At 39.2% G+C, this 12,846-nt stretch overlaps 1 protein-coding gene across 1 annotated transcript in view; it reads left to right on the top strand.

The window, feature by feature from the left end:
* SMYD3 (SET and MYND domain containing 3) overlaps positions 1-12,846 on the top strand; it is a 252,590-nt gene that overhangs the window by 75,739 nt on the left and 164,005 nt on the right. Inside the window, exons 3-4 of the mRNA XM_044675986.1 lie at positions 643-730; positions 11,888-12,062. Of these exons, the coding sequence (XP_044531921.1) occupies positions 643-730; positions 11,888-12,062 (263 nt within the window). The remainder of the gene's footprint in view (positions 1-642; positions 731-11,887; positions 12,063-12,846) is intronic.

Raw genomic sequence — 12,846 nt, forward strand, 5'->3', positions numbered from 1 at the left:
GGAAACTAAGACCAAGAGGTCTCACAACTAGTATTTGAGGCAGAATTAGAACTGACGTTTAATCAACTTTAAGGGGAACACTTTATCCATTCTACCATCAACCTAACTCTAAATAAAGCTCTTCCCATTCCTAGAACCCAAATAAAATATCCTTTCCTTATAACAAAGATTTTTTTTTAAAAAAAAAGGAAAGAAAGTACAATAAAATCAATCAAGACATCAGATGAGTCATTACATGCAATGTACCACACCCATAGTCACCCACCTCTGCATAGAGGAAGGAGTTATATTTCCCATTTTTTAAGATCCAAGCTCTATCATTATAATCACACAGTATTCAGTTTTGATTTTTTGTTCTTTCCATTTACATTGTTGTATTTATTGTGTGTGTTGTTTTCCTAGTTCTTCTTACTTTATTCTGCATGTCCTGAGAATTCTGCTTTTGAGAATTCATTTGTAATATTCTATTAGTTGCGTAATATCATTTGTCTAGCTATTTCCCATGTGATGTCTGTCATCCATTTTCATTGCTGGTGATAATAATACACTTGGTTAAAGTATAATTTCTACTTTCTTATCTAACTGATTTATCTTTCTCCTCTCCCCACCTTCCCCTATCTTGTAATGTGGCTCCTGTGTCAGGATGACGACATGCTAGCAGGAGAGGAACAAGCTTGGAAGGAAGTTCAAGGTTCCTTGAAAAAAGTTGAAGATCTCCAGTCACAAGAAAGTATCCTTTCACCAAGAAGTCAAAATGAGTCTTTAGGTCTGTTTCCATTCATTTTTTGCTCTTTTATATTGTCTTTGGTTGACTATTTGATTTGAACATGGTGCTCATGAAGCCAAGACAAAGGACTTCATCTACATATATGGAATAGTCCAATCAATGATCACAGAGTATGTTCCTCACCCTTGACTGCCACTGTTCCAATGCATGGCTGAGGAAGATAGTTGAATGAATCAATGAATCCTTGTTCAATTCAACAAATACAGGAGATTCCAGAAGTCTTACTGCAGTTTTGAAAACTGTATTTAATAAATGTCTATTGTGTTTCAGAGATTGTTCATTAATCAATATGCCAATGTATAAATGAAAACAGTCATTGCTAACAGGAAGTTTACATTCTGTGATAAATAGAACTTCACTGTCTCTACCAGATTTACAAGCCAAGGTTCATGTTTTGATAGGCCACTAAATAGCATTAACTTTATATGCAAAGGACAGACTAAACCTGAGCCCCATTACCCCACTCTCCTATCCCCTGCCACTACCACATCAGAGAGAAATCATTTAGTATCCTTTTTTTTTTTTAAATTTAAACATTTATTAATAATCATTTTTAACATGGTTACATGATTCATGCTCCTACTTTCCCTTCCACCCCCCGTACTCCCCCCACCCATGGCCAATGCACATTTCCACTGGTTTTGTCATGTGTCTTTGATCAAGACCTATTTCCAAATTGTTGTTAGGTGCATTGGTGTGGTAGTTTCGAGTCCACACCCTCAATCATGTCCACCACGACCCGTGCGTTCAAGCAGTTGCTTTTCTTATATGTTTCCTCTCCTGCAGTTCTTCCTCTGAATGTGGGTAGCGTTCTTTACCATAAATCCCTCAGAATTGTCCTGGGTCATTGCATTGTTGCTGGTACAGAAGCCCATTACATTCGATTTTACCACAGTATATCAGTCTCTGTGTACAATGTTCTTCTGGCTCTGCTCCTTTCGCTCTGCATCACTTCCTGGAGGTCTCTCCAGTTCGCCTGGAACTCCTCCAGTTTATTACTCCTTTTAGCACAATAGTATTCCATCACCAGCATATACCACAGTTTGTTCAGCCATTCCCCAATTGAAGGACATACCCTCCTTTTCCAGATTATTGCCACCACAAAAAGCGCAGCTATAAATATTTTCGTACAAGTCTATTTATCTATGATCTCTTTGGGGTACAAACCCAACAATGGTATGGCTGGATCACAGGGCAGGCATTCTTTTATAGCCCCTTGAGCATGATTCCAAATTGCCAGCCAGAATGGCTGGATCAGTTCACAACTCCACCAGCAATGCATTAATGTCCCAATTTTGCCACATCCCCTCCAACATTCATTACTCTCCCCTTCTTTCATTTTAGCCAATCTGCTAGGTGTGAGGTGATACCTCAGAGTTGTTTTGATTTGCATTTCTCTAATTATTAGAGATTTGGAACACTTTCTCATGTACTTATTGATACTTTTGATTTCTTTACCTGAAAATTGCCTATTCATGTCTCTTACCCATTTATCAATTGGGGAATGGCTTGATTTTTTATACAATTGCTTTAACTCCTTGTATATTTGAGTGATTAGACCCCTGTCAGAGTTTTTCATTATAAAGATTTTTTCCCAATTTGTTGTTTCCCTTCTGATTTTGACTACATTGTTTTTCTTTGTACAAAAGCTTTTTAGTTTAATATAATCAAAACCATTTAATTTACATTTTGTAATTTTCTCTAACTCTTGCTTGGTTTTAAAGTCTTTCCTTTCCCAGAGATCTGACAAGTAAACTATTCTGTGTTCACTTAACTTATTTATAGTTTCCCTCTTTATATTAAAGTCGTTCACCCATTCTGAATTTATCTTGGTGTAGGGTGTGAGATGTTGATCTAGACCTAATCTCTCCCATATTGTTTTCCAAATTTCCCAGCAGTTTTTGTCAAATAGTGGATTCATGTCCCAAAAGTTGGGCTCTTTGGGTTTATCATACACTGTCTTGCTGATGTCATTTACCCCAAGTCTATTCCACTGATCCTCCTCTCTGTCTCTTAGCCAGTACAATATTGTTTTGATGACTGCTGCTTTAGTATCCTTTTTATTCATGAGTACTGATCTCTTCTCATCTTACTCTTGTGGAGCTCCATATCAGTCCTGGAAGACCAGAAGGGGGAATATCATCAAAACTGAGAATTCCAGTCTGGTTCTGACACAGACCATACTCTCCCAAACAAAAACCAACTAGTCAACACAGGCAATAAAATGAGCTTATTTTGTAAGATCTGTTTTCTGGAAAATCTTACTTTTCAAAATCCATTCTTAGATTTTTGTCATTTATAATCATCCTTTGTTCAAAGACTGTACCAGGGACTATAGTTGATCTCAACTCAAAGAATATGGGGTGGATGAAGAAAAGGTGTAAGACTAAAATATATGAAAATTCTAAATAATATGACAGTTGCCAATTCAAAGTATTATTGCTCAAAGTTGAACTTACCTTTAATAGCTTTTATTTATAAAAGAGGTGGAAAGAGTAAAAGTAGAGAAATACAAAAGGGTAGAGAAGCCATTAGCCTATCTAACTAAATTTTGCTCTGAATTGAACTCTCCAGAAGACAGTAAGGAAAAGCCAGCTATCCACTCACCCAAGTTACCTCCAAGAGGCAGGTCAAGACAATGACTAGAGCTGAAAGTGATTCCTGAGGCCAATTTTCTTCCTTGAGCTGACCTTCTTCTTGAAGCTGACTTCCTTCTTGGAGTTGACTTCCTTCCCTAGCCCCAGAAATTCAGGGCCTTTTATAGTGTCTTCTTGTCTTCCAAATTGTCTAACACTGCCCAAGGGGCAGTGTTTGTGGGAACAAGTTCTCAACTTCTGGAGGGGTGAATACTCATCAAAAGGGTTCACAGATTCCTGGATGATTGAGTTACTGAGGGTATAAATTCACTAAGTGGTTTGTGAGCTCCTCCACCTAGTTCAACCTTGTGTTGATTCAATCAAAAGGTGGACAAAGGAGAGTTAATCCTGTCTTCACAATCTAGTGAGGTACTTAAGTTAGTGTTAACTAAAGTGTTAGCTCCAACTAGGCAAAGAGAAAAAAGGATTCCCTTTCACAAATCTAAACTCAAAGAGAACAAAAAATTTCCTTTTACAAAGGGAAATTATCAGTTTGTAGATGCTAATCTAGGAGATTTAAAGCCTTTATATTTGTTTGTTTCTCTTTAATTGTCCATAACTAGAGACTTAAAAAGCAAAACATTTTTTTTTTTTTATTATTCCTGTTGACTCCTTAGGAGCATAGGGCCGCAACCATCTCACGCCAGCGGACTCTGTTCTGGGCAACTTCCCCCAGCTGGGCCCATGTCATTCCGACTGTTTTTGTTTCATTTTCTGCAGATCTTCCCTAGGTCTGTTTTGGTCTTCCGACTTTCCTCCTCCCTGAAGGGTTCCAGCTCAATGCTTGTCTGGCTACGTTGTCTTCCGGTTTTCGTAGGGTATGTCCTATCCATCTCCACTTATGTTTCTTTATGTCCTGACTGATGGGATACTGGATTGTTCTTTCCCAGGGACTAGCATTGGAGATCTTTTCAGGCCATCTGATGTTCAAGATGTGACGTAGACATCTGTTAACAAAGACCTGGAGTTTGTTGGTGTTGGCGCTCTCCAGCTTTCTGATCCATATAGGAGGACGGCCTTTACGTTGGTATTGAAGATTCGGAGCTTAGTGACGAGGGACAGTGCTTTGGAGATCCAGACAGACCGCAGGGTGTTAAATGCCTGTCTGGCTTTGTTGATTCGGTTTCTGATGTCCTCATCTGCCCTGCCGTCCTTACTGACTATGCTACCCAAATAGGTGAAGTGGTCCGTCTCCTTGATGTTTTCTCCCTGTAGTTGGATTGGCAGGTCCTGTCTGCAGTTGACTGTGATCACCTGGTCTTCTTCTTGTTGATCTTCAGACCTGTCTTCTCTGCTTCTTCAGAGAGACGTGCAAGTTTGGCTTGCGCATCCTGCTGCTTGTGAGAAAGGAGACAGATGTCATCCATGAAGTCAAGGTCCTCAAGCTGTTTGGTATGAGTCCATTGAATGCCCGTATTGTTGTCCTTGGTAATTCTTCTCATAATCCAATCTATGACCATCAAGAAGATAAGGGGCGAAAGCATGCAGCCTTGCTTCACTCCGGTCTTCACTGTGAAGGGAGCCGTCAGTTTCCCATTGTGGATGACCTGGCAGGTAAAGTCTTCGTATAACTGCTGGATGATGTTGGTGAGCTTCGGGGGAATCCCGTAATGCTGCATCAATCTCCAGATGATGCTCCTGTCCACGTTGTCAAATGCCTTCTCGAAATCCACAAAAGTCATGTAGAGGGGGGACTGCCACTCGATGGACTGTTCGATGATGATTCTTAGGGTGACGATGTGGTTGGTGCACGATCTGTGCTGATGAAACCCTGCTTATTCTATTCTCAGCTTCTTGTCCAAGGCCTCCTTCAGTCTTTCTAGGATTACTCTGGTCAGGATTTTGCTGGGAGCGGATAGAAGCATGATTCCTCGCCAATTGCTGCATTGGGATAGGTCACCTTTCTTGGGTAGCTTCACCAGGTAGCCTAGTTTCCAGTCTGTCAGGACTTGTTCCTGTTCCCAGATCTTCTGCAGGAGGGGTTGTAGCATCTCCGCTGACAGTTCTGGGTCTGCCTTGAGTGCCTCAGGGGGGATGCCGTCTGGACCTGCAGCCTTGCCGTTTTTCATGGTCTTGATGGCTTTGATGATCTCAGCTTTGGTAGGTGGGCCCATGTTCACCTGAAGCAGTTTGGTGGCTGGTGGTATGTCCGGAACAGTTGGTGGAGGCGGTCGGTTCAGGATTTCTTCGAAATGCTTTGCCCATTGGGCTCTCTGCCCTGCATCGCCTGTTATTGTCTTGCCAGTCTTGTCCTTCACTGGCTTGCTAGGGTTGTAATTCTTTCCCGATAGAGTTCTTGTTATTTTGTATAGCCTCTTCATGTTCCCCTGCCCAGCTGCTGTTTCTGCTTCTTCGGTCATATCGTGAATGAACCGTCTCTTGTCATATCTTGTGCTCTTCTTGACTTGACGGTTAATTTCCCAGTACTGTGTTTGAAGTTCTTCTTTCTCCTGTTGATCTTGGCACTGGCTGATCTTCTGTTTCAAATCTCTTCTCTGTTGTATCTTGGCCCATGTCTCTTGTGTTAACCATTCCTTGCGCTTTCTCTCTCTCTTTCTCAGGACTTCTGCGCAGGTGGTCTTCCAGGTCTGCTGGAGTTTGGTCCAGTGGTTTTCGACTGTCTCTCCCGTGAGTCCTGTCAAGGCCGCGAACTTGTTCTTGATTTCGCAATTGAATGCTTCTTTCTTCTCTCTGGTCTTTAGATCTTGCACGTTGAACTTGTGGTGTAATCTGCCTGAAAGGTCGTTGAATGATTTCAACTTGGTTCTAAAAGTTGCCACCAGGAGTTGGTGGTCCGAGGCCACATCTGCACCACGTCTTGCTCTAACATCTAGAAAAGCAAAACATAAAAACACCAAACTTTAATGTTTCTTAAGATCATAGATCTAAAGCTGACCCACAGTCTTTGAATATCCTATTAAAGTCTGAGGTTTCACTTTTCTCATTTTCATGGTTCTCCTATAATCATTGCTTAATATACATATATATACATATATATTTATGTATGTACATATATAGAGATAGATAGATACAACATTTAAATTTTACATAATATAAAAAGCCGTTTCACTGGTTATAGTCTGTCTGACTCTCTTTCTGACTTATTCATGGTTTATGACAAGATTGGCAAGGAGCCCTGATCATCACGGCAAGAGAAATACACGTCACCTTTAATTTATAGAGAAAAAAATTCTTGTTCTATTTCTTCATTTTTACACCCTGCCTTGTTGCCTCAAAAAAAAAAGTCATTGTTTTTCTTGAGAAATATGCCCATGTTAGCCCTTCTCAATTCTCCAAACTTCTTTCCATGTTTATTACACATTATATACCTTCACTCACTTTGGTCCAACCAAAGTGGCCTTTTTGCTGTGTTTTGCTACATTCTATTATAATTTCCATTCTTTTGTCTTGGGATGCATATTATCCTCACCTTCATCTCTTCAAATCCTTATTTTTCTTCCACCGTAGCTCAAAGAACTTCTACATTAAGCCTTCCCTAATCCCCTTACCTTCAAGTGTCTCTCTCCACTAAATTACCTTGACTATATTTTATATATTTGTTATATACATTATATACATATGTATCCTTGTGGTTTATTCCTAAATAGACAGTAACCTCCTTGAGGATGGAGATTGCTTTGTCTGAATCTTTATATTTCTAGTTCTAGCAGGTAGCATGATGCTTTTAATGTAGTAGATACTTATTAAATATGGACCAATTAATGATTGATATTAAGAAACTGACACTTTTTCTTCTCTGTATTATGAGGAGATGCTTCAAATACATTCTTCTGAGGGGAAATGCTAAGAATAACAACAACAACAACAAATGATAGCTCTTACCTTCAAGAAGCTTACATTCTACTGGAGGAAAATAGCATATAGGACTGAGCAAGAAAGAGAGAGGAGAATTACAAGCATATAAAATGGAGTAATTCAGAGAGTCAGGAATGGAACTGGGAATTAGAAGTAAGCTCGAATCACCTGGATGCTAGTAGTCCCAAACAGGAACTCGCCAGTGGGTGGAGAGGCTAACAGAGGCAGAAGGATTTCCATTGTAAAAAGACTAATGAGAAGGAAGTGGAAAAGTCACACTGGGGAAGAGGAATATTAGGGAATGCATTCATATTATATATCAAGAGGAAGCTCAAACCACATGATGTTATAATGTACAAAGTCATCCCCTCCTGACAACTAGGAAAGTATCTGATACTAGCATGAATAGTCACATAGATTATAATTGCAACCTTCTAACAAAATTCAGTGTTAAGTTTTCAACATATCTGCCATATGGATACAAAAATATTACAATTTCACTGTATCCACAATCAATTATTTTATTCGTAGTTTGTAACTCTCTTCTCCCTACCCAAACTTCAATGACCTATCACTTGAGATATGGTCCTTAGTGAGTTGGCAGAGGACCCTGTTAAAAGTGGGCTTCCATCTGGTCATTGCTAGTAAGTGTTAGAAGCTGAGATTTAAATCTAGGACTTCCTCACTTCAAGTCCTGTACCTTGGCTACATTGCCATGCTGGTTCCAGATTTCCTCATTATTCCTATTCTTTTAAACAATCCATCATTGTAAGGGATCAGTCCTTTACCTCAGAGGCAAGGGCAGCTTTATACATATGTCAATTGGGCACCTATACTGCTGCTCAAAATTCTTGAAACAAAGACTAATTCTTTGGAATAAGGCACTGTACTTCCAGAAAGTCTTGAATAAAAATTTAATGTACTATCAAAATATGGTACTACTATATAGAATTAATACCGAATCATAAAAGAACATGAACTAAATCATTAGGTAGACTAGCTGTCATTTTGGGGGATAAAAGTCCTAAGGAATTGGAATATAATATAGGTAAGTTTTGATTGGGTAAAAGAAGAAAGAAAAAGGGCTAGGACAGGATTTCATAAATTTTGCTCTATGGAATTTTGGTGTTCTGCATACTATAAAGAGAGGTGCCATGATAAACCATAAGTCCTAGCAATCTTGCCTCCTCTGAAATATATACTATGAAATTAAGTGTCAGAATATTGTATTTTTTCCCATATGAAAACAGGTAGCCAGGAAGCCTTTATTAAGTATTTATGCTGTGCCTAAATTGTGTAAAGTTTGCTCCCTAAATTCTTCAGACTATTTTTATCTCAGAAGTATGCTTGGGACCTGCTAGAGCCAGTTCACTGAGACTCATCAGAACTGATTGTTAAATTTTCAATATGAGCCTTTATACCTTTGAAATTGACCAACGCAAATCCAGGCTTGATTTATTGTTTTGTTGATTGTCTCAGCATAGAAACTAATGGGGGAAGTGTTAATAATGCACATTAAACCTAACAATATATCCCGTGGACATTTTTTTCCAGAATCAGTCATTAAAATATTTATCAGTATGCTGCTGTTTCATACTCTGCCTAATATTTATTAGTTATTATATATAGTTCAAATTCCCAAATATATCATAACCAAAACAGTTTCAGAAATTCTGGCCCAGTTGCCAAATGTTGTGTTTTCTACCTTTCACAACAACTCTCCTCCCTCTTCTCTTCTAGATGTCACTCACACAGCTATCATCCTAATTCAGATTCTCATTACTTCTTGCATAGCTTATTTCAATAGCTTTTAACTATCTCCATGCCTCAAGTCGGCTCCCATTCCAATCCACTCAGTCCTCAAAGTGGTCTTCTAAAAGCTTAGGTCTAACCATATCACAGCCTCCTACTTAATAAACTTCAGGGGTTCCCATTACCTAAAGGCTGTAATAAAAAGTCTTCTAGCATTTAAAGTTCTGAACCATCTGGTGGACTTTCTTACCTACCTGGTCTTCTTATACTTTACTTCCACCTACACCCTCTATAATCCATCTGCAAATGAGATAACCCATGTTGGTTGGTTGGTTGGTGATTGTTGTCTTTCATACTCAGAGAGGACCAAAATGATATAACTTTGTTGGGGTCTCTGTACAATGTGTCTGACGGGCTGATCAGACCAATACGAGCTCAGAAGGCTACACCACAGACCATCTAAACATTTGAGATGGAGATGCCTCTAAATCTATGGATCTCGTGTTTCTTTTGGGCCACTGCAATTCTGCTTTTTCTCAGAGAACATGGCGCCTTCTTTGAGTTAGGCATGCCATGCTGGATGGTCTCTGCCAATGTCTCCCATGTCTCTCTACTGATTGTAGAGTTCTTCAGAGAGACCTTGAGAATGCCTTTGATTCACTTTTTCTGACACTAACATGTAAAGTGATGTAAACCTTAAACTGATATATAATTACTGATTATCATAATGCTTGTTGTTGCTATTAGCTCAAACATTTAATAAGTGCTTATTAACTGACTGATGGATGTAAGTATTGTCCATAAGAAAGGAGTCTGGCCCCGGTTGGGGTAGGTAGGTCAGGAGACAGCCATAGGGAAAGGAATCTTTCGACCCTGAAAAACAGCATACCGTTTGGCACGTGTGTAAGGGAATGAAGGATAAACTCAGTCTTCCGAATGATTTTACCTAAGCCTGGCCCTGCTCACAGCAGTAATAAAAGACATAAAATCATGATTGTGTGCTATATGTCAGTGATAAATTTGCTAGCTCTGGGCTCTGGGCAAGCAGCTACATTCGAGGCTGATGTATATGCCCCTCCAATCTGGCCCTTTTGAAAACATAGATAACAATCATTGGTGCTCCCGTGGCCATTCTCCTTAGAGGGAGTTGGAGAACTTCACAGCCAGGGCCTCATTAATCCTGTGACTGCCTCTGAGATAGGTGAGGAAAAGGTAATAGAAACCTTTTAAAGATGGGAAAATGCTGAAGCTTAGGGAGGTTAGACTTAAAATGGGAATGGACCTATTTGATGTCAGTTGAGCCTTGAGGCACCAATGCTGTATAATCAAAAATGACCCCCTAAAAATAATCTCTGATATAATTAATCTCCCTGTAAAAGGGCCGTATATGGGAGGGATGGGGTGAGGGAAGCCCAGGAACACCTGTTATAAGAGAAAAAACTCTTGGGAAGCTTATTCCCTATATATAGCCTTTCAACATGGTACATAAAGGCCCACAGGGACCATTTTAGAAGCTAACCTTTCTGAAAAGGCAGTTTATAACATATATGTTTCTATGGCCTGATTTACCTGCTTACTTAATCTTATTTGAATGAAGCATTTTTTCATAGACCTAGACTTGTGTGTCATGACAACCAGTGAAATCTGCCAGTGAACATTCTCCATTAAGAATTCCCCAAATTCTTCAGTCCCCTTGATCCTTTGTTTCAACAGATCAGGCAAAGTAGATATTGATGGAATTGTTTGAACATGAAGCTGGAGGGGCAGCTAAGTAGCTCAATGGATAGAGAGTCAGACATGAAAAATTGGAAGATCTGGGTTCAAATCTAGATTCAGACACTTCTTAGTTATGTGACCCTAAGCAAGTCACTTAACCCCAGTTGCCTAGTCCTTACCACTCTTCTGCCTTGGAACCAATAGTGTTGATTCTAAGACAGAAGATAAGGGTCTAAAAGAAAGAAAGAAAGAAAGAAAGATGCATGCAAAGATTCCCAGACGCTTTCGTTTCTTAAAATGTCTATTCTTCTTCAAGGTTCAGGTGAAGTATAAACTTCCACATGATACTTTCCTGATTGCGAGCCACCCCATACCCCCATACCTCCAGTTATTAGACTCAATCTGGTGGACTTCTTGACAAAAATACCGGAGTGATTTGCCTTTCCTTTTCCAACTCATGTCACAAATAAGGAAACTGAGGCAAAGAAAGATAAGTGACTTGACTGGGTCATATAGCTAAAAAGCATCTAAGGCTTGATTTGAACTCATGAAGATGAATCTTCCTCCCATATTACTTTGTATGTCTATATTATTCTTATTTATCCATTTAAAAGTTGCTTTTCCTAGGTTTTGAACAAGGATACATGTATAACCCAGTGGATTGTATAACTTGCTTGTCAGCTCTGGGAGGAGGTAAGGTAGAGGGGTGGGAAAAATCATTAATCATGTAACCATGGAAATATAATTCTAAATAAATAAACAATATATTTTTTTAAAAGTTGTTTTTCCTTAGTAGACTAGAAGCTTCTTGAGGGCAAGGACTCTTTTTGTTTCTGTCTTTATATTTCCAGTACCCAGTATGGCTAGCACATCAAAGGATGTTGTTATATCGTTTCATCTTTCATCATTTGCCCCTTATCTCTTCCAATAAAATGTAATAACCAGAGGCAGAGGCTTGGTTTCTGTTTTGTTGATTGTAAACAGAATTCATAGAGCCAAGGTGCCACTTATATGTTTTTGTTTTTCAAGTATGTTTTCCAGCAGCTCATCTGTGGAGGATAATGGGAGCTTCCTTTCTGTTAGTGCCCTGAAGCTTTTCAGCCTTTTAGAGTATCTTTTTTTTAAATTTGTATTTTTTCCTTGATGAAGATGGGGGATCCTTAACTAAGGTTAATAACAGAGTGGGAACAGGTTCTGGCTATATGCCAGACTCTTATAAATAACTACGGAGATCGTCTTCCAGACAGAAACATCTATCAGCTAAAGATGCTCGACTGTGCAATGGATGCCTGTATTAATCTTTGTCTGTGGGAGGATGCTTTGCTCTATGGAAGCCGAACCCTGGAACCTTACAGGTAAGAGCTACAAAGGGAACTGTTTGTCTGCTGCTCCAGATGGGACAACCTCCTGAGGAGAGGCCAGAATTCCAATCCTGAAGCCAGATAATAAAGGGCTGTTTTATATGAATCCTAAATTTATTTGAATAGATTATTTTATTCTGAGTTTCCTAGTTGTTGTCCTTGCTTAACAAAAGATAAAATCACATTCTCTGAAAAGAGAAACTCTAAAATTTAGAGTCTAAATGCTAATTATGTCCAAAACAGAATTCATTCTCTTAAAAAATAAATAAATGCTCCCCCAATTCCTAACTTTCCTGTTTCTACAAAAAGTACCACCATCCTTCCAATTTCTCAGAGCCATAATCTCTTAATCATCTTTGGCTCCTGACTCTCTCTCACTCCCATATTTAATCATTTGTCATGTCTTATTGATTCTATCTCCATCGCCTTTCTCACATTTATCCCCTTCTCACCTCATAGGACAGCCTCCCTAGTTCAGACCCTCACCCTCGTTATCTCACACCTAAAATATTGCAGAAGGTTCTTAATTGGGTTTTTTGCCTCCAGTGTCTTCCTCTTTGATTGATTCTTCACATAGCTGCCAAATTGATATTTGTAAAACATAAAGATCTGACTGTATCATTCTCTGATTCAAGAAGCTCCAGTGGCCCCTTCTTGCTTCTAGGATAAATACAGACTCTTCTATTTTGGTTTTTCAAACACTCCACTATCTGGCTTATACCTCCCTTTCAGGACTTCTTTTTTTGTTGTTCAGTTGTTTCATTCCTGTCCAACTCTT

Source organism: Gracilinanus agilis, chromosome 4 (genome assembly GCF_016433145.1).
Source record: "Gracilinanus agilis isolate LMUSP501 chromosome 4, AgileGrace, whole genome shotgun sequence".
Classification (NCBI taxonomy): domain Eukaryota; kingdom Metazoa; phylum Chordata; class Mammalia; order Didelphimorphia; family Didelphidae; genus Gracilinanus; species Gracilinanus agilis.